This window comes from Chrysemys picta, chromosome 1 (genome assembly GCF_011386835.1).
Source record: "Chrysemys picta bellii isolate R12L10 chromosome 1, ASM1138683v2, whole genome shotgun sequence".
Taxonomy (NCBI): domain Eukaryota; kingdom Metazoa; phylum Chordata; order Testudines; family Emydidae; genus Chrysemys; species Chrysemys picta.
In genome coordinates, this window is record NC_088791.1 from 7,621,937 (window position 1) to 7,649,610 (window position 27,674).

Below are 27,674 nucleotides of genomic sequence, written 5' to 3' on the forward strand. Positions count from 1 at the left end.
TCCCTGCCCCCAATGCAGACCCCTCCCATTCCAGGCCCGATCCCTGCCCCCACCCCAGTGCAGACCCCGATTCCTGCCCCCAGTGCAGACCCCCCGCCCAGGCCCTAGCCCCGCCCCCGGACAGTGTCCGAGCCCCGCCCGAGCCGAACCAGCCTCACTCTGGTCCCGCCGGCGTTCGGAGCCTGCCGGGGCCGCTCGGCTTCCCGACACCGAACTCCTGCTCGCGTTACCGCCCTGGCTTCCCGGGATCCCGCTCCCGGCAGCCGCCTGACTGACTCCGCCGCGCGCCAATCAGAGAGCGCGCGGCCGCAGCCCCATCCAATGAGACTCGTCCTGGCTCGGTGAGGGGCGGGACGCGGCCAAGGGACGAGCGAAAACGTTCCCAGAGTTTGTTTACTTCCCCCCCTGCCGCCCACCCCCGCGTCCCGTTTAACCTTCGCGGGGGGGCGTCACGCTGGGGCTGCCGGGAACATCAACAGCCCCGCCCGCAGGTCACACGCCGTGATGTCATCGCAACGTCACCCGTAGTTGTGACGTCATGCTGATGTCATGTGACAGTGTCAGGCTGCGCCGCGGCGGCCTCGCGCGGGGGTGACGTCACCCAGCAGGGGTTGGGGGTGGGGCGCGTCACCTCGGCAAAGCCCCAGGGACCCGCAACGTCTGTGTAAATAACGCCCCTCAGGCGGGTGGGGCCGGGTCACACGGGGTGCCAGGGCCCGAACGTCTCTCGACGGGCCGCTGCCCCGCTCCGACAGACCCCCCTCCAGCCCCAGCATGCGGGGGGCAGCCTGGTCACAAGGGGCAATCGAGGGCAATGGGCTGAAGGTGCTGGCACCGGGAAGCGATGGCCCCTCTCCTGCCACCGCCGTACGTTGCGGGGGGCGTTAGGCTCCCATCGGACGCGGCCAGCAGTGGCCGTTGGGGGAAGCCGGGTGCCAGACTAGTCCAGCCAGTAATAATAATACCTCGCTCTTTTCCAGCGCGTCTCATCAGTAGATCTCCCAGCACTTTACAAAAGAGGTTGATATCCCCATTTTACAGATGCAGAAACCAAGGAACAGATTGGTGAAGTGACTTGCCCATCATCACCCATCTGGCTACCAGCAAGGCAGGGACTTGAACTAAGGTCTCCAAAGTCTACAGTTGCTAGGGTGACCATATTTCCCAAAGAGAATACGGGACGCCCTGAGCTGCTCGCTCGAGGGCCTCATCCAACCCCTGCTCAATGCTGTTGTCCATCACTGGAACCCTGCGGGCCCCCCCTCAGGAGGCTGTTGCCTGTTGCTGGAACCCTGCCAGCCCCCTCCACGACATGCTGGAACTGTCCGCCCCACCTCCTCCCCTAGGAGGGGCTGGCATCTCTTTCCCCTTTCCCCCCACCGCATGTTCCACCACACCGCACTTTTTTGACAAAAGTGGGGATTTGTCCCATTTGCTCTTGCCAACTGATCAAGTTGGCAAGAGCAAACAGGACAAATACCTCCTTTTGGGGAAAAAAAGTCAGGAGGACCAGGACAGGGCTTAAAAAAGGGACTATCCTGGCCAAAATGGGACATATGGTCCCCCTACCAGTTGCGGCTCTACCCACTAGCCTAAAATAAAGTGTCAGGGCAAACACTGTTTGTCCACAAGAAGAAGACAGCTTGTATAAGGGGAACGAATTCAGTGCAGCACAGCCCTGCAGCAGCAGCTATAGAAGCCGTCAGTGGACTCTGGTGTGTCCGATGTGAGCTTTTAATCATTTTAATGTGACTCATGCAAGTAGCTTGGGTCTTTTTCATTTTGTGTAGCTGATCCCACAAGCTTTTTTAGCTTTGTTAAGATAATAATTTTATGGCTGAGTGTTGAAAAACCTGGTATTAAATAATAACTGCTGTCTTTATGCATAAGATCCAATACTGACTTATTTACTGCATCTTCAGTTCAGGTATGGGAGGGAGCATTTTTATTTATAAAAGCTTTTTTTATGACACTGATTGTAAGAATTTCTTATCCACTTAAGTTTCCCTGCCCACTTAGGAACCTCCACTTGCTCACAAACATACACCGTCTCTCGATATTTTCCTGTGGACATTTTAACCCGGTGATGTCAGATATCAGAGACTTGCCACCTTCGATTCACTTGGTGAGAGACACCTTTATTTTGGATTTATATTAAGACTGTTTTTATGATAATAGATTTTCCAATTAGCCTTTAAAATCTCATCATTCATTTTATTTGGAACTCTCTCTGTCCCAAACCTGCTTGTTGTTGTTTGTTTTCATGTCTTAGGAACCACACGTTTCTCTATGGCTGAAGCAGAAAATCAGAAACAACTTCTCAGGCTGATTCAAGAAGGCAGGCTAGACGTTTTCAAAGAGGAGTTGCAGAGAGACAAGGAAATGAGCAAGGAAGTGAGGCGGAAACACTATGGGAAATCTGGGGACACGCTACTGCACTATGCAGCCAGGCATGGTCACCTGAATGTTCTGACCCATTTAGTAGAAGCCTTGGAAATGGACATCGAGATGTTTAATAATGACTACAAAAGGCCCCTCCACGAAGCAGCTTCCATGGGTCACAGGGACTGCATGTTGTATCTGCTGGATAAAGGTGCAAGGATAGACTGCTTGAAAAAGGCAGACTGGTAAGTCACTGGCTTGTTGCACTGTAGGATCTGGCTAGTGTTTGAAATGTGTTTGTGGAGGGGAGGGGGGAAAGCATTGTCTAATAGTTGGCACATAGGTCCAGGAATCATAATCAATCCAGATCTCCCACTGACTCACTGAATGACGCCAGTCAAATCACTAACCTTCTTTTGCTTGTTTTTCTGCCTTTAAACTCTAGGGTGCCCAGATAAAAGAATGAGTGAATGAGAAACTCATGGGCAGATAATAATACCTACTTCTGAGTGGTAAAGTGAGCCTTAATTAACTGATATTTGGAAAGCACTTACAATGGCTAGCACAATGGGGACCTGATAACACAAATAACGATACGGTAATACAAATAATAATAATATTCTCAGATGAAAATTGCTATATAAATGTAAAGTATTCCTGCAAGGGAATGAATCAGGTGGTGGAGGAACAGGATTTCCATCACATGAGGCAGCAAAGAATTCTCAGTTAATATTTAAAGTTGAAATTAGAACATGAATAGGAGGCACTGACCTAATCCTTATCATTATAAATCATTAGTCAGTTTAGTACTCCTGACATTGACGTAATAAGGGTACGTCTATACCCAGCCGCTAGTTCGGCGGCTGGCAATCTAACTTCTGGGTTCAACGTATCGCGTCTTGTCTGGACGCAATAAGTCAAACCCGGAAGTGCTCGCCGTCGACTGCGGTACTCCAGCTCGGCGAGAGGAGTACCGCGGAGTCGACGGGGGAGCCTGCCTGCCGCGTGTGGACCGAGGTAAGTTCGAACTAAGGTACTTCGAACTTCAGCTACGTTATTCACGTAGCTGAAGTTGCGTACCTTAGTTCGATTTGGGGGTTTAGTGTAGACCAAGCCTTAGTGAGAGTAGGGGAAGAAGATACTTGTCTCACATAGCAAATCTAGATATGTTGATATCTTTATATTCCCATGGCACCTTTCATTCCTACAAATTCCAAAAGCAAGAATACATACTTGTATTTCCAGCCTCTGGCCCTGGAATGCAGTTGCATTGGGATTGAAGATGCATACCAATCAGTGGCTTTTTGCTAAACTATGCATAGTATATATAGAGAAGATTAAATCTCTGCCTACTTGAGAATATATCGTGCTTTCTGTCAATGTCAAAGAGTTTTGTCCCATCTATGCTAGCAGTTAAATTGTTAAATCATTGCTAATATCAGGTTAGTGTGGTAAAAAGATAAATGTAAGAAGTAGTATTGGAAAACTTCCTGAAAGTGAGATCTAGTATTCCCTTTATTTATTTACCCAATTACTAAACTCTCTGGGGGCACAGATACTATTCATGCCACGCATGACAAAATTGGGGGGCAGGGAAAAGATTCACCCTTAACAAAAATATACATCCACTCACCCCATGCCCCAGTTTAAAACCAGAGACCTGATCTACACTTAAAATTTATACTGGGTAGCCGTGTTGGTCATGGCTGTGGAAAAACCACATCCCTCGTGACATAGCTATGCTAACCAAATGGTCAGTGTAGACGCAGCTATGCCGAAAGAAGAGTGCTTCTGTCAGCATCTTACAGCAAAAAAACTTCAGGACCAGACTCCAAAGAGAAACTGCTGAGCTCCAGTTCATTTGCAAATTTGACACCATCAGATCAGGATTAAACAGACTGTGAATGGCTATTCAACTACAGAAGCAGTTTCTCCTCCCTTGGTGTTCACACCTCAACTGCTAGCAGAGCACCTCACCCTCCCTGATTGAACTAACCTCGTTATCTCCATACTGATTTATACCTGCCTCTGGAGATTTCCATTACTTGCATCTGAAGAAGTGAGGTTCTTACCCACGAAAGCTTATGCTCCCAATACTTCTGTTAGTCTTAAAGGTGCCACAGGACCCTCTGTTGCTTTTTACAGATTCAGACTAATACGGCTACCCCTCTGATACTCTGTCAGCATTGTTAATGTTGTTTGGGGAGGGGCTGTTCCTACACCAGCAGAATTCCTGGTTTGGTCAGGGTACGTTGCATCTACAAGAGGGGCAATGCCAGCATAGGCTCTGTAGTGTAGATATAACCTGAGAAAATTGCTTAGACTCTTTATGCTGTGAAAATGGTGGAGGTCTCTTTGTTTGGGACTTTGAAAACAAGGCCAGACAAAGTTCTTCAGTTTGTAGCGTGAGGAACGATACAATACTGCCAGGAAGATGGAGCAGGTGATGTCTTTTTCCATCTCTAACTTGTGTGGTTCTTTACCTACCACTGGACACCACATGCAGCAGGGGGTATGGAAATAAGTGGAGAATTTTCAAGATTTTAGTCTAAGGGATTTTTTCCCTTCCTTTTGTTATACATTATGATTTATTATGCACCCATTCTTTAACAATAACGCTGATTGGCCTGTATTTGGTCAAAAGTTACTTACTTCACTCAAGCCAATGTCACGTTATAGTCCCTTAAACTGGCATGTAGGTCAGTGAAGGTGCAGCTAAGGATGACTGTGTGGCAGCAGCCCAGGCAGCCAAGCGGCAGTCTTCTGCTGCAAATTGCATGCAATTTGGAGTAATCAGTCTTCCATGGAAGGAGCTGGGTAATGCAATGGTCTTGCCAGGACTAAGGCACAGACCGTATATGACTATACAGCATGCCCTCTGAGATGCCAGACTGCTTGTAGCAGCTGTTAAAATAAAGACACCATGTGTGGCTCCCTAATGGCATCAAAGAGGAGGTGAGATTGTAAAACGAAAGAGAAACATTCTAAGGATGAAGAGAGAGAGACAGCCTCCAGGGTGTCTGCCCTAGATTGAATTGAAGAAATCTCCCAAGAATAAATAGGTTATAATCCCATCCTGGGAATAAAAGGGAGAGAGGATTTAGTGGAGTGTGGTTCAGACTTGTCAATTCTTCATTATGTTAGTGTTTATATGGTCCAGTTAGACTGAATTTAACACCTCATTGAGCTGAATGTGGTGCTGCCTGGTAGGGATGGCACCTTTGCTCCTGCTGCTGTTTGTCTGGAGACATGTTAGTGCAGCAGAGGATTAGTTTAGGTTGTAAACTGCTTGGGGACAGGGACTGCGTCTTTTGATCTGCTTAGAGCACACGAGAATGCTCAAAAAGTACCCACTGCAAGGGTGAAAGAAATACTAGGAGACTGCAAATGTAGGGTCCTGACCCTGTAATCACTAGGCACGCTTGCATGTGAGTAGTGCCATTGAAGTCAATGGGATTACTCACATGTGTAAATTAAACATGTGCATAAGTGAGTGCAAGAATCAGATGCTAATCAGACGGTGCCCAGAGTGTGTCCTGATACTCAAATGTGGACTGTGGCAGCGGGGTGAAGCCACAGCTGATCAAAAAACCTCCTTCCTTGGAGGTTTTTAAGGCCCGGCTTGACAAAGCCCTGGCTGGGATGATTTAGCTGGGAATTGGTCCTGCTTTGAGCAGGGGGTTGGACTAGATGACCTCTTGAGGTCCCTTCCAACTCTGATATTCTATGATTCTATGAAATGTAGTTTATTGCAATTACATTAAAAAATGGGCGATACCATCAAATCAAATATTATTACAGTTGTATGCACTTATTTTACCTACATATAAAAGGAGGGTCTTGCTGTTAGGACGTCAGACTGGGTGTCAAGCTAGGTGGGTTCTGTTCCTGACTCTGCCAGATTTGCTATGGCCTTCAGCAAGTCACACTGTATCTCAGTTACCCCATCTGTAAAATGAGAATAATAATTCTTTACTTCTCTACTGGACATAAGTGTGGTCGTTAATGCTTATGAGGGACGCTGAGATTCTCAGATGGAGGGGTCACAATGTTAAGTACAGGTAGTCATTACTTTTGTTATATAGACCAATTGGGGGTGGTCCTCAAGGCCTTAGGAAGATGCCAGTGCGATCCACAGTCTTAGCAAGTTTTCACACCACAATGTAACGAGAACAGTCTTGAATGTTTAAAAAAAAAAAAAAGTATGAAGAATCACACTTGTGCTGATTGCCCCGCATAAGTATCTCACTGTGAGGCTAGCGCATATTGACTTGGAAAAGGGGTTTGTCCAATTTGTGATTTGTTATCTACAGTCCCCCCTGTCGATGCTGATGAAGGGAATGGGACAGTAGGGGGTAAAAAGTACTGATCTGACCGGCTGCAGCTACAACAGAAAATCTCAAGTACACACTGCCTTTCTTTTCTCTGTTATTTTAGTGGAAAACAAGAGTGTGTTGTTATGCCAATATGCACATAAAATTGATTGGTTGCTTCTGATGAGAAGATTTTCCAGTGTCAGCCCTTTGGCTCTTTCTCTGGTTATTCTGCTGTAGCAATGTTTAAACTGGTTTAAACTCACTTGGGCCCAAGTGGTACAGCCAGCCAGGGTGCACAGTGAACAAACTAAGTGAGAAAATGGTGCTCTAGAATCTGTCGTGAGTTCATATGCTGCACCTGTATAGGCATGTTGATGATCAGCCAAACCATCCACATGTGGCATTGGGGATAGAATCCCGGACTTCGATTTCAAAAGCACCTCGATCGCTTGAACTAAAGGAGATCTCCCCTAGCTTGTAGTGGCTTTAGTAGGTCATCTGTCCTATCTGTAGGCTGGCCGCAAGAGGATAAGATGATAACACCGCGTTTACTAGGTCCATAATCCTAGTCCACACTGGCTGGCCAGACTGTCATAGAATCACAGGCCAGAAGGGAAACACTAGATCAGCCAGTCTGACCTGCTGTATGTCACAGGCCACCAACACCATCCAGCACCCTCAAACTAAACCAACAACCAAAACGAGACCAAAATATTGCAGCCCACAAGAGACTAGACTGTTTCATGCCATAGGCAGAGAACAGGAGGGACCTGCTGGAGGCCCCTGCAAACGCCAGGGAAATGATTGAATGAGGTATACCCAGATAATCCTGGCAAGTAACCTGCACCCACACGCTGTGCTAGAACCCTCTTTGGCCACAGCCAACCTTAAATCTTGCTTCAAACTCAGTTGTTACAGCAATGGAGTCTGGATCGTAACGGGCTAGCTGTCGAGCAGCTGGTGGTATAATAAAGATGCATTGTGTGTTTATTCTCCCTTCTCTTTTTGAGGACTCCTCTCATGATGGCTTGCACCAGGAAGAACCTGGAGGTGATTAAAGATCTCATTGAGCATGGAGCAAACCCGTTGTTAAAGAACAAAGATGGCTGGAATTGCTTCCATATAGCAAGTCGAGAGGGTGATCCCCAGATCATCCAGTACTTGCTCACTGTGTCTCCGAGCAGCTGGAACACAGAAAGCAAAATAAAGAGAACTCCTCTGCACACGGCAGGTATGGACCCTACTTCTAATGGCCCCAGAAGAGTTTGTGTCATTCAGGGATTAGAAGCGCATCAGGCTATAATTTTTTATCACTTGCAGTTGCCCCTAAAACAGCAGTTTTGATCTGTGCCTGTGTGAAGGGTGATAATGTATTCCTGCTAGGGGTATGAATAATCAGTGTTGGGGCTGTTACTAAACTGGGAGCATACTTGGATTAGCATGCAGGCCTGATTCTCCACTGCCTTGCATGTTGTATAGTCCTTTTACACCTGTGCAAAGTGTGCCTTATATTCTAATAACATTAGTCATGTGCATGGTAGGGAGTGGGGTCTAGTGATCGGATCCTCATTCTCTCACTCGCTGTCCCCTAACAGCTTTGTGCCACAGTTTAACAATCTGTGAGTGGGGATAATACTTACCAGGCCTCACATGAGTACTTTGAGGATTAATTAACTAAGTGCCCCAAAATTTTATTAATGCAGAGTTAAGGTTGCCTGGCTGTGTCTTGTGCCCTTCCAGAACATTGAGTTCAGTTACACTCAGACCTCTGAAAACCAAGAAATGAACAGTTAAGGTTCACATCACCGCCACAACACAACCTTAAGTCTGCCCCTCTGGAGCTGGCAATAGCCCCTGGGAATGGGTCAGTAAGGATGGTGCAAAACCTAACAAACAGCGAAGGGAAATGGTGGATTTTCCATCTCTTGCAGTCTTCAAGTCAAGCCTTTCTGGAAGATGCTAGAATCAAACACAAGGTATTAGATGCAACACAGCCGTAACTGTATGGAATTCTCTGACATATGTTCTATAGGAGGTCAGGCTAGTTAATAGTCCCTCTGGCCTTAAAATGTATGAGTCTAAAATAAGTAGATATGAGGAAGGACTAAGAGAACATGCCATCGTTGTTTGTGTTGTGTTCCATAGATTGGAATTCCAGCATTTAATGTGCAAGAGCTGCAGCTGCATTCACTGTGTGAGATGTACTGAATGATAGAGGGACCAGTTAGAATAGCTTGGCAGAGCTGTGACTGCAGTATGACAAAAGGCCACGTGTACCTTCTGGTATCAAGTATACCTTATTTCAGTGCTGAGCTCTGTAGGCTGTGTCAGGAGCAGTACATAGGGGTCTTCTTGCCGTGGGGACTGTCAGCAGGGTGGTGGTCTCTGGGGCTTAGGGAGGGGCGAGTGAAGGCCATGTATCAGAAGGAATCCTCAAGGCAAGGGTAAAGGGGTGGTAACATTTATCAAGTCTAGGGTCGTTGGTGGGGAGTGGGTCCGTGTTTGAGTGTAGGCCCAAGTGTAGTATAGGTAGCTCCAGTTTGCGACACTTGAGCTAAACCTGAGTTTTGCTTTAGCGAAGAGAAAGTGTTAGTTAGACTTTGTCCAACGGTGCTCACGTGCTCTGTTCTCAGTGTTCTGCAGAGTGCTAGTGTGTGCTATGGGTGCACTAGATCATCACTCAAAGAGAGCAGACAGCGTAAGGTTGCCTTGTGGGGGTGGCTTCCACCTTCTGTACTTCCTGGATTTCTGAAGTTTGTTTGCTTTCCTTTAACTCTTCATTTCCTGGCTTTCAGAGGTTTGAATGCAGCTGAACTAAATATTCTTGAATCTCACGAGGCACCACTGGGTGACCATAACTCTGCTCCTTGCCACTCCATGCCCCTGGTAAGCTTGGCAGGGGTGTGGGGAGGTGGGAAGATGGTGTGGCTGTCAAGAGTACACATACCAGCTGGAGGCAGGAGAGGGGGGCAGGAGAATGGAAATGCAGATCTGGGCCTGGTGTATGGGGAATGAGCTCTCATGTCCTGCAGCATAACAGACTCAGGTGTGAAATCGCCCATTCCTCTCAATGAGATGTTGTCAGCTGAATGAGACCATCCCATAGGAGATGAATTTAACCTGTTACAATAACTCCTTACCCTGGTCTCAGCACTGTCGGAGGTATCTTCGAGCCTGCCTGTTCTCAGCTCCCAAGCACAATCTCAGTGCTGTGTGTATGTGCCTGTTCCATGCACCGAACATGCCTGTTCCCAGGTCCCCATCCTGGTCTCAGCACTGGGGGGGCATGTTTTGTTTGAATGGGGGACAGAAATAGGATGTGTGGATATGGGGAGGTGGGGGAGGGGACAGAGTTGAAAGCCCCACACCCCCTATTGTATAGTTCTGGCCCCTCCTCCTTTCCTCCCTACACTCCCCTGCACTGCTCTGACCTCCCTTTACCCCAGAAGCAGCAGCACTGGGGGAAGGGTGAGCCTCCAGCCCCTTCCCCGCTGCTGGAGGCAACTTGGGGAAATGGGATGCTCTGCTTCCTCTAGATCTCAGCTCACATTGGGGGGCAGAGAGAGCGGCTCCGTCCCCCCCCCCAAAGAAGCAGGGCCCTGTAGATACTGGTTCACACATGGGGGTGCCCAGCTCTCCCCAGGGCTGGGGGTTGCTGCTGCCCCAAGCCCCCCCCCCATTTGTGTGAGGTGCATTCCCATTTGGCACCCAGCTGTCGTCCTGAGAGATGTGGGTGTGAATGGGAGACATCACCTACCTACCCCACCACCACCCCGCTCAGCAAGGACAAGAGAAACGTCTAGATACCCAAATTAGCTGTCAGGATTATGCTGGGCCCTGAAGGCACACGTAACAAAAAGATAGTCTCTGCCCCAAAGAATTTGCAATCTGAGTATAAGACAAGACAATGGGTGGGTACCACAAAAGACAGGGAGCTCATTGTGACTGATCAGTGCTATAAACTGTGGCCACAACACACCAGCTTCATTGTTCGACTGTTGCTATTACAGGGTTGCCAACTTCCACAATTTTATCATGGCCCTAGTGATTTTGGGGGTGAAAACTCAGCAAAAGGTGCCAACTCGTGAATTATTCAGAATGGCTGCCATCTCCTATAATTGTCCGGGGGCTTAGCTTTGAAGCCAGCAAGACGGCCGCTATTTCCCTACGGTCTATCTCCACGTGGAAGGAGGCTACCCTTAATAAAGTTGGCTGCCACCTCCCACTGTTTCCAATGAGATAGAAGCCGTGCCCACAGGCAGAATGGCTGCCACAGTATGGCCCAGAGGGCTGGATAGAAGAACACAGGGACTGTGAGGACCAGCAGAGACACTGTGAAGGGTGGGCGAGGAGAATGATGAGGAGCAGGGGGCAGATTTAGGGGTTGCAGATGAATGGGATGCAGGGGAAGGCTGAGAAGGGAGTTGCAGGGAGGAAGGCTGCGGGCAGTGCAGAGGAGTGGGAGGAGCAAAGGAGTATGGGGGCAGGAGGGAGGCTGAGGGGGTGGAGAGAACAGTGATGGGGCAGGAGATGGAGGGGATTCAGTGGCAGCTCCCCAGCTTGGGGATGATGATGGAGATGATAAAGGGAAGTCCTGTTCCGGCAGCCAGGGGAAGGCAGTGTTGCCACCTCTCGCAAACTGATCATGTCACAGGATTTGGGTGCCTGCAGGATAAACTGTTGCAGTGACATGAGAAACTCTGCTGATCTTATGATTTTCAGGGCTGGGCACAGGGGCAGAACTCTGTGAGGGGACCTTGGGGCTAAGGTCCTGCCACTGAGCCTTGCCTTCACGGCTCTACACCAGTGAGAGAGTCCTAGGGCAGCTGGAGGTGGGAGATGGGAAGTTGCACTGCTAGGTCTCAGGTAGCGAGGTCCCAGGGTAGCGGGAGGCAGGGAAGTGCTGCTGCTGTATCTAGACAGAAGACAGTAATAGGAAATGGATGGCAGTTCCCCTGTCCTAGGGATGAGACAGAAGTCTCCATCTGGGCAGCCAGGGAAAAGTGTTCATTTTTGGGGAGCATTAGAGGTTGACTTTTCAACCCGAAATTGTCACACACATATTGGCAGAGGAATAGAGGGAAGTTAAAAAGTTAAACGACAGACTAAAAATCTCATGATTTTTTTCAATTTTGTGATTTTTGAGGGTCTGACTCATAATTTGTCATCTCTTGAGATTGGCAATGCTGCTATTAAAGCTAAGACTATCATTTGTGTGCAACATATGCTGAGAGCCCTTCTTCAACTGCAGTTCTGTGTTTGGTTGTGGGACCAAAACATTTACGGTGTTGTCCTGCTTAATCAAAATGAGTAAATAACCTGATATTAGCAGCTGTGAGTTTGGTTTTATTATATGAAGGTGGCCTACAAAGGAAAAAAAATAGGGTTCCTCCCCCATTTTGCTGCAATATCATGTATTAAGAAGGCCAGAGAGGATTTTACATTTGCAATTCAGATCCCTTTTACCATGGGGTTTTTTCCCTAGGAGACTGGATGACTGGAGATGTGCTAAGTGCATGTTCCTAGCATGCCTGTTCTCAGCTCCCAATAGTCAGTGTGTTGTGCATGGCACAGTACCAAACATGTCCAGCTGAATTATCAAGGAAGCAAAACCTGAGCAACTGAGAATGGAAGGGAATATTTTCCAGATTTCTTAAAACTCTTTGTTCTGTGCTAGTCTTGCTTAGCACCTATTTAACTTAAAGGCCTAACAAAATGGGAGAAAAAAATCTGTTTGTTAAGATTCAAAACACAGACACACACTTCTGTTCAGGGCAAACAAAGCTTCCACGTCACTTCTCTCTCCTGTTTTGTCTGGAGAGTCCTTGGAGGACATAGAGACGGTTGGATATTCCTGATACGGCTCACATAAAAATAACAAGCAGGAAAAGGTTTTAATTAAGAATCTTTCAGGGCTTCTTTATACATCACAAATAAGCCCAAAGGGGCACAGACCCAGTTATTTTTCCTTTGTAGGTGGGAGGAAACATGAATTACCATCCACTTCCTCTCTCTCACAGCAATGCACGGCTGTTTTGACGTAGTGAAAGCACTTCTTGAGCGGTAAGCCGGCTTCCTGTCCTAATTTTTTTGTGAAATTTAACCACACACACACACACACACACACACACTCTTTCTCCCTTCCCTCCTCCCGGCCCGCTCCGCTTCCATTTACAGCACACGGCCTGCTTGACTAAACAGACACCGGGAACATTGATGCCATTTAGAAATCCCAGCTGCACGTTTGTAAGCCCTGAGAACCTATCAATTGCCTCTCACTTTTCACAGCTGATTATGGTGATTTCAGATGTATTTACTCTCCGGATTGCCTCAGAATTCACTGTGACATAGGCCCCAATTACATAACCAGGCTGGGTCTTTAGGACAAGGAGAGAACCATCTGGGCTTAGTGTAATTCCTCTGGGCTTGACTGAGCCCAACTACTGCATTTGTCTGCACCAGTGAGACCCACTGTTCCACAATGCAGGGGTTCACCCTGAGATGAGGGCACCACCTTCTTTCTTGCTTTCCGCCAGGGGTAGCTGTATTTTCTGCCTGGGGCTCCATACGGTCCTGGCCGCGGAAAGTCTGCTGGGAAGCTGCATTGAATCATTCTGGCCACACTTCCTTCCTGACCAGTGTTGCCCACTGTTGAAGCTGCACTTGGAAGAAGGGAGGCTGTAGCCATCTCCATCCACAGCCTCCCCAGTATCAGACTTCACACCCCTCCCAGCCCCACTAAACCCCTGGTTTACAATTGGCATGGGGTGGATTTGACCCACTGTGTTGTCATTGGGCCAGATTCTCAGTTTTGACTCAGTCTTTACTCAGGTTGAATTCCCATTCACTCCAGTGAGAGTTCTGCCTGAGTAAGGTCCTTGGGATTTGGCTCGCAATAATGATGTATGTAGCGCCATGTTTGGGGCAGTTCATCCCTGTGCCAGCCCATGGCCTGCGCGCCACTTATCTCCCATAAAAGTTCTATTCGGAGACTTTAAGTGTGATGTAAGTGGCGCATAGACCTTCTGCCCCTCTTATGCCTGGGGGAGAAATTCACCCTGCAGGAATTGAGCCACACAGCTCCCTGCCCCAAAGAGCTCAAGGTCACTCTAAAGACACATGCCAGCACCCAATACGATACAACATAGGACAAAGAGAGAGGGGCAGGTGATCATTTTAGCTGGAATGCCTCACGTACAGATCTAAAGCCTTCTGGTCAAATATAATGAGACACTCCAGCTACTGTGCACTGCTCCAACAACACAAAGCAGCCCAAGCGCACCAGTCTCAAGCACGTGTTTTATGATCTTTCCAAGGTGCGCGTATGAACCTGATAGCAGGGACAAATGCGGAGTGACTCCCTTTATGGATGCGATACAGAACGGGCACATCGACATAGCCCAGCTGTTTCTAGAAAAGCATGAGGTATGGTGTCAAGAGACCCACATTGCCTTTTCTCCAGGTTCCGGATACAAAACCCCACCCACCAAAGAGAACAATATTAGCTCTTGTACTTGTATGAGGCCATATCTGGAGGACTTTACTCAGGCAAACTCCCACTGAAGCTAACACAAGGACTGAGTAAAAAGTGAGTGGTGTGGCTAATGATGGTGATTCCACTAAAGACCAGAATGTGTGCCCATGACTCCCACGGGTAAGCTGCTACCAAGTTATCATTGGCTCAGTGGGGCAACTCATGAGTATCAAGAAGGCCTTCACAGCCTGATGATCAATACTTAGGCCCAGATTCCCCAAGATATGTAAGCACCTAACAACCAATGATTTCAGTGGACGCTAGGTGCCTAAGTACTTTTGTGAATCCGGGCCTTAGAGCTTTACCTCTTCGGAATGATTTGTATAAATACTTGCTAGGTAACAGACCATCACAAACACTCCTGTGACATAGGGATGCAAGTCTCATCCCCGTTTTACAGATGGGGAAACTGAGGCACAGAGTGGGTAAAGTGACTTACTTGCCCAAAGCTACAGAAGGAGCTGGTGTCAAAGCCGAGATTAAAACCCAGGCATTCCTGGCTCTCTAGCCTATGCTTAGAACATACATGTAGAGTTTCTTCTGGCAGTAGATTTCTGAGGACCAGTAGATTTCCTGCTGTGGCTGTGTAGGAAGTGAACTTTCTCTACCTATAACAGCTATAGCTCCCAGTATTGCTTCCCAATGACCTCTGATTTCCTTCTAAAACAGAGGTGGGCAAACTACAGCCTGTGGGCGACATCCAGCTCGCGGGACCGTCCTGCCCAGCCCTTAAGCTCCCAGCCGGGGAGGCTAGCCTCCGGCCCCTCCCTTGCTGTCCTCCCTCTCCTGCAGCCATGCCACCGCGCAGGCAGCGCTCTGGGCGGCAGGGTTGTGCACTCCTGCCGAGCAGCACAGCAGCGTGTCTGGCTCCAGCCGGGTGGCGCAGCTGCCAGACATGCTGCTCTGAGTGGCATGATAAGGGAGCAGGGGGGTTGGATAAGGGGCGGGAGGTTTGGGAGGGGCAGTCAGGGGACAGAGAGCAGGGGGCAGTTGGATGGGGCAGAGGTTCTGGGGGGCGGTCAGGGGACGGGGAACGGGGAGGGGAGGGTTTGGATAAGCATGGGAATGCCGGGGGGCCTGTCCGGGGGCGGGGGTGTGGATAGGGGTCAGGGCAGTCAGGGGACTGGCAGCAGGGGGGTTGGGTAGGAAGTGGGGCCCCGGGGGGCGGTTAGGGGTTGGGGGTCCCAGGAGGGGGTAGTTAGGGGACAAGGAGCAGGGGGGTTTGGATAGGTCAGGGGTTCTGAGGGGGGCAGTCAGGGGGCGGGAAGTGGGAGGGGTCGGATAGCGGGCGGGGGCCAGGCTGTTTGGGGAACCTTCCCTACCCGGCCCTCCATACAGTTTTGCAACCCCAATGTGGCCCTCGGGCCAAAAAATTTGCCCACCCCTGTTTGAAAAGGATCATAGGGCTGTTGTTAGATCCAGTTGTATATTCAAAATAAGAAACATTTCATTATTTATGTACTGTTGTCAACATCGACTATGAAACCCTCAAAGAATATTTTAAAATCGAATTTATTTCTCACAGTGTGTGAGGTTGGTTTACATTTGCATTTCTCACCGCATGGACAATGGGAAGAGCCTGTTCGTTTTCTAGACAGTTTCATTTCTGGTCCTCGTGCGCAAGCTTGGTGCTGCAACGTTTGGATGGCAAGTGCTAAACAGGCAGTTCTGCCAACTTCCAGTTTTCAAAAATCAAGCGTTAGGCCCTCCAAATCAGGAAATGGGCTTAAGAACCATCAGATTTTTTTTAAAAAGTTGTCAGGAATTAGGGTTTGCCGCTGAGCCTGGGACCAGCTGGCTCTCCCTCCCTAGTGAGCAACAGAGGCCTCGCAGCTGAAGCACAGGTGGCTTGCAGCAGAATCACTTGATTAGCCAGACAGCCCAATTGGCTGGAGGAACCAACAGATGTGCTCTTAAGCCCGGCAGCAGCATTAGGCCAATGGCTGCTCAGTGCACATGCCTGAAAGCTGTGATCGCACCTGTGCCAGCCCTGCTCTATCCTTGACTCTGACTTCTAGTTCTTGACGGCCACTGCTCCCACCACTAGGCCTGACTGCTGCTGCTCGAGCCATTGGGCCTAACCACGCACCTCCTGGTCCGTGACAGCATTAATGCATTTTGCATTCTTTTTACTTGCCTTCTGGTCTTCAAAATTTTCTATGCTTACCATCAAAGCAAAAAACATACTTGTGTTTTAAATGAAAGCTGTTCACATGACTCCAGAAGCTGGGGTTTTAAGGAAAATACTAAATATAGGCACAAGACTTGCTATAAAATTGTGAGACCTGGCAGCTCCGAAAAGTGGAATGTTTGTTTGTCTTAAACTGGTTCAACTGAAATTTAATGAAAAGAAATAATGGAACAGTATGATTATGATTAAGTATAACACACATGCCTAAAGGCCCTCATGAGAATTGGGGCTCCTTGTACAAACACATTTGCAAATCCAGATTTGACTTGACAGTGTCCCTTTACGTGTTGGGACCAGATTCCATTGATTTGCTAGATGTTTATCAAAATATCAGCATACTGCGAAATGACCTTGGTGTAGCTAGACTACTGTGTTGCATGCATTTGGAAAGACAATGGGCCTGTACTGGTTTTATAAAGGTGTAGCTTTATTGCTGTCAATAAAGTTTCTCCTGATTTACACCAGTGGAAAGGAGAACTGGGCCCAAAAGCCTTTGCTAATCATTTCCAAAGCTTGGTAAATGAGCTGATGCAACTGTACACACACAGGTTTTATACCAGCATTACGTAATCCTGCTGGACTAGGGTGAGTAATTTTTTTGATGGCCGGTTAAAATATCATGTGTTTTCATTATGGTCGTTGTCATAGCAATGGCCGGACATGTCGTTTGTACACAAGTTGGCAATCGTTCACGGCAATTTGGTTCCTTATTTCCCACCCGCTAGGCCTGTTATACAGCTGCAGATGCAGTAGGTGCTCAGCCGTTGCACCAGGCAGCAGTCACGGCCCAGGACGAAGCCATCCGCTTCCTTGTCTCTGATCTCGGTGTCAATGTCAATGAGAGAGCAACGTCAATCCAACTCACGGCGCTACATTACGCAGCCAAGGTTTGTTTCCTTTCGATTGCTCCCTGTGCAATGCGGCTGTAAGCTGGCATGCCATAAGAGAGATGATGGGGTATGTCAGCATGGTCTTTGCCCTGAGTGCCATCTGAAGACTGGCTCAGTTAGTACCGTGCAGAATGGTACAACTTCTGCCATGGGCGGCGGGAGAAACCCCCCTTTGGGGAAGCTAGCCCCCTGGGCCCACTCCTTCCATCCGAGGCGCCCTCCCGCCAGAGCCCCGAGCGCCCTCCCTTCCTTCCCCACCATAGCTGGAGGAGCCCCGGCCGGCCCACCTCAGCTGCACTGGTTGGCTCGAGCCGCCCCAGGCCGCCGGCCAGCCCGAACCCCGAGCTCCAGGCCACCGGCTGGAGCTGAATCCCCACTGGCTTCAGGGGAGAGGGGGAGCGAGGGCGGGGCCTGAGGACAGAGCATGGGCGGGGCCACGGCCTTCAATACCTTCTGCCCATGACTTCTGCCATATACAGGAGTTGCCCTGTACACACCATAGGAGTTGCCCCCCCAATCTGTTGTCTGCAGGGGTCTGTACTGATGTCTGCTAGTTGAAGGGAGCCAATGGGAGCAGTAGGTACCTAGCACCTCTCAAGACCAGGAGTCAGCAGGGCTGACCTTTGGCATGTATGTTTGCTTGAGGTTCCCCTTGGTCATGGACTGATTCAGCCGCTTAATTTGCCAACTCACCAGTAGTTGGAGTGGAGATGGAAGTAACCCAGGGCTTGAATTTCCTCCTTATCCTCTTCCTGCCTCCCTAGCAGTTTGGGACCATGCCCTAGCAAGTTATTAGTGCAATTATCAATTTCAGACCGTAGCACGGTACCCTACTGAAACAGCCACAGTGGTGAGAGGGGAAGCCCTTTATGCTGATAGGTTGGGTTAGATTCTGGCCAGACCCTGGGCAGGTGTACAAGGTCTGAGAGGCGACAAGGAGCTTCCCACACTCCCATTTGTGCCCCTGGCACAGGGGCTGTCTTGATTTCCAATAAAGGACTAGAGTGTCCTCTCCTTCCTACTACACCTCTGTGCCCCTAGGAGGTGAAAAGGGGGAAGGACGGCCAGGTTGTGGATGGGCTATGGCTCTTTGCCCACCCTCCCTGCATCAACCAGCAGTGCTGGCTTGGTCATACTGTACTAAGAGCGGTGGCATTGTTGCTTCACCATTGTGTTCTACCCAGGAGCCGGGAGGCTGTCATCTGGAATCCCTCCTGGGGGCTCAGGAAGTACAGCCCTGCTGCATCCCTTCTATTATTGTGTGTGTTTGCAGCAGCCCCCAGGATGTGCTAAGTGCTTTCTAGCCACACAAAGAGGGATGGTCCCTGCCCGGAGGAGCTCACAGGCTCAGGAACTCCAGCACGCAGCTTTGAGGGCACAGTCTGGATGCTTTATCCTTCTTTTACAAATGCATCAATGGCCCTTACGGAGACGAGTAACCTTATTCTCCTCTATCCCCTCCCATCCCATCACCTCCATGGCAGGGTGGCTCCCACATAGGAGGTCTTTCTCCCAGCTTATCCGCCTTATTCACTGAGAAATTATGTTGAAAGCCCTCTTGGCTGCCAGGGCTGCATTTCATAGCGTGTGTTTGTGGGGGGTGAATGTAAATGTGCTTTGGAAAAGATCCCCACTCTGCCATGGCAAACAGCTACACCGGCTGATCTGCAAAAACGTTTGATGGTTTTTTCTTCCTCTCTGAGAATCGGTGTCACTTGCACTGTGCAGCGTAATTTCCTTTAGGGTTTTTTTTTTTTTTTTTTTGCATTTATAAATACATTAAAATCAAATTATGCTTTCAACTCAATTTGCTGCTAAGGCCATTGTAGCTAAGCCATCTGCTAGCTCACGACTTTTATTGCTGTCGGTGTGTGCCTGCAGTAATGCACTGGGTGCTGTGAACAGGGGGAATATGCAGCTTATACAGTCAATGGGAAAGGGGAGGGGAGGTACAAATACGGGCTATCCACATCCATGCCGCAGAACAAAGCCTAATTAGCAAGGGGTGAGGAAGAAACAGCCAAATCAGATGCATTATTTAGGGGAAATGCAAGGGTTAAATCTTCCTCTGAAGCATCCAAAATTGGCTACAGCCAGAGAGAAGATCCAGGACTCGATGGATCATTAGTCCATGTCACTGAGGCAATCTCTGTTCTTCTAAGATTCTACAAATCTCATAGAAATCCTTTGGAAAATGCCAGTGCCCTACGGGCCAATGCCAGTAGATAGCAAATCCAGCTCAGTTGGAAGCTATTAATAAAACATAGGTCTCTGAGCTAAAACGCACACACCCACTAGTGGCAATCCTAGACTTCTGTAGCAATCAGACCAGGTTTCCAGTATGGGAGAAAACAGGTTCCTAATGAAGCCTAATCCTTTTAACAAAGCATCAGCGGCCAGTGTTTGTATTGTTAACAGTAAATCAGGATTCTAGGGCTGATTGGCCCGCAGAGGATAAAAGCAATTTGATTCAGGCCTGGTCTACAATTTAGGTTGACATAGCTATGGCACTAAGGGGTATGAAAAATCCATAGACCTGAGCACCATAGCAATGCCGCCCTGACCCACAGTGTAAACACAGCTAGGTTGATGGAAGGATGCTACTGTATATCTAGCTACCATTGCTCATGGAGGTAGTGTTCCTACGGTGACAGAAAAGCCCCTTCTGTCCCTGTCGGCTGTGTCTGTGCTATGGGGCTGTGCAGCTGTAGTTAGGGTGACCAAATGTCCCGATATTTGGGGCTTTTTCTTATATAGGCTCCTATTATCCCCCACCCCCGTCCTGATTTTTCACACTTGCTATCTGGTCACCCTAGCTGTAGACCCTGTAGTGTAGACATGGCCTTAGTCATTCGGTCATAGCGATGGTTGGAGGGGAAAGGCAAGATCAGCTGATACCTTAAATGCACTAACATGCTAACAAGAAGCCTCTTTAGACCTTGTCACTAGGGGTCATTCTACATGAGCTCTCCTGCCTTTGCTAGCATGGCCCTTTGCTAGCATGTACTGGTGATAGAGCAACAGTGGGAAAATTCTTTAAAATCCTCAGAGCAGACACAGCCTTTCAGTCCTGGAGCCTTTGAATTCCACTTGGCATGCCAGTTGAACGCTATTGAATAACAGGACTGGTGGCATTTAGAGGCTCCAGGATCCTGGTGTATTTTGCAGGAGGATCTTCCAGGATTCACCATTGCCCTGCTATGGTCTCCCGGCACTGCTGTGGCAGCACAAAGGGACAGTGAATATAGCTTATGTGCTAGTCCAGGATTCCCCCTGCATAGGTAGAATTGCTGAGTGGCATAGAGCTGTCCTAATAGCTCTGTATCTGTGTGGGAGATGTTCCTGGGGAAGAGGCGATGTGGCAGGAACACAGCTGTGCTTTGGCAGTCTCTGGCTGCTCTTGGGGATATTGGCAGCCAAGTACAACTTACTGCTGCTCTAAGATATGCCAGGGGCTGAGGCAGACCCTGGTTGGCCCCAGGATCAGGGAGCCGCAGCCCTCACTTCTCTGCTCCTTGACTGAACACAAGAATCTGCACCCGTATCTATAGCTCTCCACAGGTTTGCCAGTTTGCTTATGGTGGTGCTCATTGGCCATATAGCAAGCTCTTATAAACATTGCTTTACAGAGGAATTTTTCTATTCCCAGTCCTATAGGTTATATTAGGCTCACAAATGAAAGATTTAAAGGGCTGGTTCTGCTTAACAATCGTGCAACCGATGTGTTTGTGCTTAAAAATGCAGGAAGGACATACAAGTACCGTCCAAACGCTGTTGTCCCTCGGCGCTGATCTACATGCTAAAGACGGGAAAAGTCGATCTGGTAAGGCCCTCTGGTAGGTTGGTTGGTTGTTGTTTCTAGAGCATCAGTACTGCAGAGGGCAATTTAAAAACAGGTAAGAAGACAGGATCCCTGCCCCTGAAAGATCACAGCACAGTGTGTTTAATGCCTAATCTGCAACCAGTGCCAGATGTGTGACTTGTAAATGAATAGTAAGTGGAATTTGGATGCAAAGCTAGTCAGCGCAGTAATTGCATTGCGTTGGCAATGTCATCTGTGCACAATAATAAACGAGTCACCCTTCGGATTAGTGTTTCTAAAAATGAAATGGTTTTCAACGCAGCCAAAACTGGCAACTCCTGGCTTCTCCGGAGTGATCAGGTTGGTCTAAATACTTGTTTTTAGAATCCTCATGAACGATCCCCTAATCAGCCAGTCAATCAGTCAGTCTCTTTCTCTCTCCCACATATGCTCTCTCTCCCAGTCTACACATAGATCAGATGTGTTCAGACTCTGTTACACTCACCTGCCCGGGTTACAGTGCAAGTGGTTCTGGTCACCTGTACAGCAGCATTTTTTCCTCCATGCCCTTGAGTCAGCCACTCTTGTTCATCCACTCCTTGACGCCTTACTGTATTAGTATCGGGGCGTTCTGGCTTAATCTGGACCTCTGTCCCACACTGGCTCAGCTGTTCGTGCTAGTGACCGAGGATTGTGGGTGTCTGTCATGTACTTTGGGGTATCCTCCTGTACAGAGAGCTGTGAGGTGCTGAGTGTCTCTTGCAAGATGCTGAACATCCTCAACTCCCAGTTGATTTGAGAGCAAGTGGAAGGTTCTTGGCGTCGAGCAGTATTGGGCCAAGAAAGGAGGCAGGCAGACTGGCTAACCTAGCTATCCGGACAAAGTGCAGACAGGACCTCCTACCAGTACAACAGCCATGCTAGAACCCAGTTAAAGCCCGCTCAACACGCTGCAGGCTTGCTACGCTGCAAGACTGACACATGGTCAGAGCGATCCCTTGGGTTTGGCAAATCGGGGTGACTGCTCCGGGCCCCACGCTTCAGTATGCGTGTGGGAGGGGCGCTAGGCCGGCCCAGGGGGGGTGGGGTTAGGGGTGCGTGGGGGGCCAGGCCAGCCCGGGGGGGAAGGAGTTAGGGGTTCGGGGGTTAATGGGGGTCCTGGTGCCGGCAGCAGGGGTCGGGCCCACACTCACCAGCAGGAAGTGCGCGTTGTATTTATTTTTCTTGCTTGGCCACTGTTGCACCGGCTGCCACCGTCCTAATGCCAGCGCCAGGCTGACCCCATCCATTGCCTTTCCACCCTGGAGCCCCTCCCTTTTCTGGGACCCCCCAGCACAGGGGGGCCCCTCACCTCTAGCACAGGTGCCACCCTGTGACTCTCTGTCGTCCCTTGTCACCCAGCACTGGTGTCCCTTCCCCACACCAGATTTCACCTGTATAAAAAATGTTAGGGGGCCTATACAGGCTTATTTGTCCCAGGTCCCGCAAACCTCTCCTCCCCCCTCCCCACACACATGTTACGTTGTATGGTTAGGGACTGCGTGCCAGATCTGCAACTGATCCTACCTCTGCATAGCTCCACTGAAATCAATGGAGCATCTAGCCATCAATGTACACCGGAGCTGATCCTGTGTGTTCCATTCTAGCCCCACACACAGTACAAATCTTTTCGTTCCTTGCCAAGACTCACTGGGCCAGATTCTGTAGGTTGCTGGGGCCAGTCCCCTGTTAAAGTGGCAGCCATCGATTGGAGGATCTTGGATTGTCCTTCCTGCTAGTGACATTGTACAGTGATTAGGCGGATGGTGCTTTATTTGAACGTGGCAGCTCCTTACTGTGCAAAACAAACGGAAACATTCTTATTTCATTTCCCACTGTCGTTGTCTGCCTCCATAATGGACGCAGCCGTGCCGTTTCAAGGCCCACCACTGCAGAATGCAGGGCACTGATTGCATGTGATAATTGAAAAAGGAATTAAAGTCATTGTTCACCCGTGGCCAGTTTTTCCTGGATTAATTCCCTTTGCTGGGAGTCTGACATTTGCGTTGCATATGAAATACAAATCCCTGTCTGCGGATTTCATTTCCATGTCAATGTCCTGTCTCCTTACAGCCCTGCACATGGCCTGTGCGGGCCAGCACGCGGCCTGTGCGTGGCTTCTCCTGCAGGCTGGATTGCAGGACTCCCTGGACGACACTGGAACATTTGCACGGCAGCTTGCCAAGAAACCGGACGTCCTACAGCTTTTCAAGGGAATAAATGTTAGCACATGAAACTGACAGAGGAGAGAATAAAAGTTTGTTTTCAGCATCACTGTTTTGTGTCGTGCCAGATAGAACTATTAACAAAGGGCCAAATCCTGAGGGCCTGACTCAGGCAAAGACAATGGGAGTTGTGCTGAGTAAGGACTGAGTAAAAGAGCTCATTGGAAATATAGTAGGAATAAAGCTACATACGAATGTCTCATATTAAATAGATTTTGACCCCAGGGTATAATGGGGATAATACACTCCATAGGATGGGACTTACAGACACTTGTATAGTGCTCCATCATCATAGGATCTCTACCAGTCCCCACACCAGCTATTTGGTTGCTGGGTTGGTTCACACACACTTAGGCCTGGTCTACACTAGGAAATTAGGTCAGGATAACTAGGTCACTCAGGGATTTGAAAAATCCACACCCCTGAGCAATGCCATTAAACCGACCTAACCCCTGGTGTAGCCAGTGCTCCCACCGACCTAGCTGCTGTCTCTTGGGGAGGTGGAGTACCGACGCTGACAGGAGAACCCCTGCCGTCGGTGTTGGTAGCAGCTTCATTGAAGCGCTACAGTGGCACCACTGCAGTGTTTTAAGTGTAGACAAGTCCTAAGTATCTCTTTGTCAGTCTGTATTGCGCAGAGGGGTCCACATCTTAACTGGGGCCTTTGGACATCACTGTAATATAAATGTTTAATAGTAATAGTGCTACAATTGGATGGCTGTTCGATGGCCTGTATGAAATGAGCTGGTGGGACCTGGCCAGTTTCTGGTGGGACAGCACAAAACCACTGCCACAATTGGCAGCTGTTACAGAGAGGCCAAGGGTGGCAGAGAACCAATTACCCTTTCCCCTAAGAAATGATCCCCCTCAACCATCTAGCTCAGGATGGAAGAACATTGGTGAGTAGCATGGGGAAGCTTGCACAGCCCCTGCCCGTGTGATATGCTTTCTGTGGAGCGGGGCCTGAGCCAAAGCCCGTTGAAGTCAACAGAAATATTGAAGACTTCCACTGGCCTCTGCATCAGGCTCAAAGAGAGAAATACATTATCCAAGACATGCATTCATAGATTCCAAGGCCAGAAGGGACCATTGTGATCCTCTGATCTGACCGCCTGTATAACACAGGCCCTTACAACATTTGCAAAATAATTCCTAGAGCAGATCTTTTAGAAAACATCCAATCCTGATATAAAAATGGTCAGGAATGGCGAATCCACCACGACCCTTGCAGTCAATCTGACACTTCTCACCACCATTAAGAAATCCTCCTCTTTGAAGTATTCAGGAAATAAGCTGTATGCTTAACACTCTCCTTTTAAGCTTCTGACAGTTTGGGATAGTCATAAACGCTAGAGCTACTGTAGTTTAGATTTGATATTTTTTGTTTTTAAAGCCTGTAAAACACGCTCATTCTGGAATTAGATAGGAAGCATCAGAGCAGATGCTGTCTAATTTCATGGGAGGGAGGATGGGTATAAATGCACATCCTCATTTCATGTGTAACCCTTCTGCCAGGTGGAGTTAGTACCAACAAAGGCCGATTTCAATGCCTAAGGGATTCTCTTAACAACATAAAATAGAACCGGCTTGAGCCCTCACCCAGTAATCTGGGAAAACCAAACACCACGCTTGGGCACCTCTAAGAACGATACTTCCCCTCTCACAAGCACTGAGTCTTTTTGCAACAAACTAAAACTTTTGTTACAAGGGAAAAAGGAACCCAATGTTAATTTGGGAAAACACCACAACTGAAGGCAAATACCCATCCCACAGAGCACTAGGCACTGTCCTTTGCCTCAGTTTCTCACTGTCAGTGCAGTTTCTATGTAACCTTTCACTGTTTCCTCACAAAAGCTAAGGCTTAGCTCCTAAACTCATATAGGAATCACCAACAGGGACTTTTAATTGAGTCTAATCAGCTCTGTTATTAAATCTGGAGTGGAACAGGTCAAATGGTATCTAGGCCTCCTTAGGTAGAGTCCCCAATAGCATATATAAATATTTACCACCACCACCCCCATCTCTTCTTTGTTAGGGTTTGGCATCCCTACCCCCCTGCTTAGCAAGTGAGGTTCAGTTTAGGGTGACCCCCTTAATTAGGGCATGTTAAGCACAGGTCTGCTGTCGTTTACTCATACAATGAGAATAACAATATTTCTATCACCCCTGCATTCGAATACTAGAGTGATTTGTAACCCAAACCAGCCAAAATTGATCATTCTGGCAAAGCAGCTCCATCATGCTGCGCACTGAGGCAGAGTAGGCATGTCTATGCAAACATGGCCTGCTCCTGAAGTCATTGAAGTTGTCAGAGGAGATCTCATTCAGGCCCTGCTTCCCCATGTAAGGGCATAAAGAACAGGATTCTGCAACTTGTTTAGAGCAGATGCTAAAAGAACTGTAGCCAGATGTGTTTTGTTCTGCTTTACTTTCAGCGCCAAAATCCTGCGCCTGTTGGAGTTAATCAGGCCACAGTTTGTCCCAGAATATGTGTTACAGAAAGCATGTGAGTCGAATACTGAGGCCTTGGCTACACTGGCAATTCACAGCGCTGCACTTGCTGCGCTCAGGGGTGTGAAAAAACACCCCCCCCGAGCGCTATTCCCCTCGGAGAGGTGGAGTACTTGCAGCGCTACAGCGCTGTGAATCCTCGAGTGTAGCCAAGGCCTGAGCTTGGATGTAGGTGTGGAATTCTCAGACGAGCCATCGGGGTCCCTGTCGGCAGAACTCGGCCCAGAGAGCCTGATCGAACTCCCACTGAAGTCAATGGAAAGTCTCCCATTGACTCCAGTAGAAGTTGTCAGGTCCTAAATTAGCAGCAGTTTCAGGGTGGGATCCCATTCTTCATTAAGTCTTGGATTATTGATCACACTGAGTGCCAACCCCGCAATAATAATTTTGGAATATTTCTTACAATGAAAAGTGTGCTTATAAATATGAGAGGGAGAAGGTGGGTGAAGTAGTATCTTTTACTGGACCAACTTCTGTTGGTGGAAGGTACAAGTTTTCCAGCTACACAGAGCTTTTCCTAAGGTCTGGGGAAGGAAGCAGAGTGTCTGAGCTAAATACAGGTTGGGACAGATTGTTAAACAGCAGGGGTAACACATACTGGAGGTGGTCACTTGAAATGAAGTGAGCAATTAGGGGTTAGAGTGTTATGCATAAAGGGTTTGAAGTGGGCCATTAAGGGTAGCAGGCAGGGTGGTTTGTTACAAATTTTATTGTAATGAGCCATAAAAACAAGTGTCCCTGTTAAGTCCAGGGCTTTTAGTGTCTAGCAGAGTGAAGCATGTAAGTTCTCCGGGGTTGCCTTTTGAAGGTGCTGTGCGGGTTTCCTTTGAGGACAAGTATCGAAAGATCAAATACGGATTGTTTGTGGAAAGTGTTCGCCCACGGGTGGTATGGTGTTTTTGTCTGTTATCATTATATATCCTTACATATATTTCCTTCCTTAGGAATAGAGCTGAAATTGACATGTCGGTATTTGTTATATGACAATAGTACCATATCAGTCCCAAACCTTTGTGGACTAGAATCCTTGGATGATGCCACTGTCGCTCTGAAATAGCCTTTGTAAACTAGCTGCTGCAGTTGCCACCACGCCAGTGGAGACAGCCCAATGCATTATGGGTTTCTCTTTTGTAAGCGCCATACAAATAATGGCTCCAAGGTGTCTTGAGGGTTTTTTTTAGTATATTTAAAATGCAAACACCTGGGATAGGACCCCCCAAGAGAGGAAGGGGAAGTTCCCCACCCACATGACCTCCCCTTAATTAGTTATACAACCCACACACTCTACCATAATCTGCCTGGCAACAAGGGACCCTCGAGAGAGACATTATGAAGAAGAAACTTTAAAATGGTTTCAGAGTAGCAGCCATGTTAGTCTGTATCCGCAAAAAGAACAGGAGTACTTGTAGCACCTTAGAGACTAACAAATTTATTTGAGCATAAGCTTTTGTGGGCTACAGCCCACTTCATCAGATGCATAGAATGGAACATATATGGAACTTTAAAATCTCTCTTCTGTGAAGACGTTTGTACTCTAGGTGGCTCTTTAACATTTCAGCCCAATCACGCGGCTCTGTATGAGAAGAATGGGTGTGTATACAAATGGGGACGTAGGCACCGATTCTGCTACCTTTACTCATGCTGGGTAGCACTTGACTCCACACAGTCCCATTGATTTCAGCTGGAACGACTCCAGCTGTGTGAGTAAGGGTTTATGCATCTGGGGCCAGATGAAATAAGCAATATTTAGGTGCCCAGAAATGCAGATAGGTGCCTACTGCGAT

At 48.4% G+C, this 27,674-nt stretch overlaps 2 protein-coding genes across 18 annotated transcripts in view; one reads left to right on the forward strand and one right to left on the reverse strand.

Annotated features, from left to right (window-relative positions):
* Positions 1–1,005, reverse strand: part of FBH1 (F-box DNA helicase 1) — a 40,825-nt gene extending 39,820 nt beyond the window's left edge. For 2 of the 5 annotated variants that reach the window (XM_065552532.1, XM_065552529.1), the window contains exon 1: positions 966–1,005. In XM_065552532.1, the coding sequence (XP_065408604.1) occupies positions 966–990 (25 nt within the window). In that variant the 5' untranslated portion in view covers positions 991–1,005. Of the gene's footprint in view, positions 1–158; positions 288–965 lie in introns of those variants that run through there. The other 3 variants (XM_065552537.1, XM_065552553.1, XM_065552561.1) reach the window with 3 other exon arrangements.
* On the forward strand, positions 247–23,425 carry ANKRD16 (ankyrin repeat domain 16). Of its 13 annotated transcripts, none has more exons than XM_065552624.1 (9): positions 247–341; positions 981–1,020; positions 2,273–2,627; positions 7,709–7,929; positions 12,719–12,761; positions 14,015–14,123; positions 17,149–17,310; positions 21,058–21,149; positions 23,228–23,425. In XM_065552624.1, exons 3-9 carry the CDS (start codon positions 2,290–2,292, stop codon positions 23,379–23,381), a joined length of 1,119 nt encoding a protein of 372 aa, XP_065408696.1. In that variant the 5' UTR covers positions 247–341; positions 981–1,020; positions 2,273–2,289; the 3' UTR covers positions 23,382–23,425. The 13 variants fall into 13 exon arrangements, with proteins under 13 accessions (XP_065408696.1, XP_065408678.1, XP_065408724.1 ...); XM_065552631.1 differs by lacking the exons at positions 247–341; positions 981–1,020 and adding exons at positions 1,624–1,726; positions 2,020–2,125 and having other exon boundaries at positions 21,058–21,136; XM_065552564.1 differs by lacking the exons at positions 247–341; positions 981–1,020 and adding exons at positions 1,638–1,726; positions 2,020–2,125.
* Positions 23,426–27,674: the final 4,249 nt, after the last annotated feature.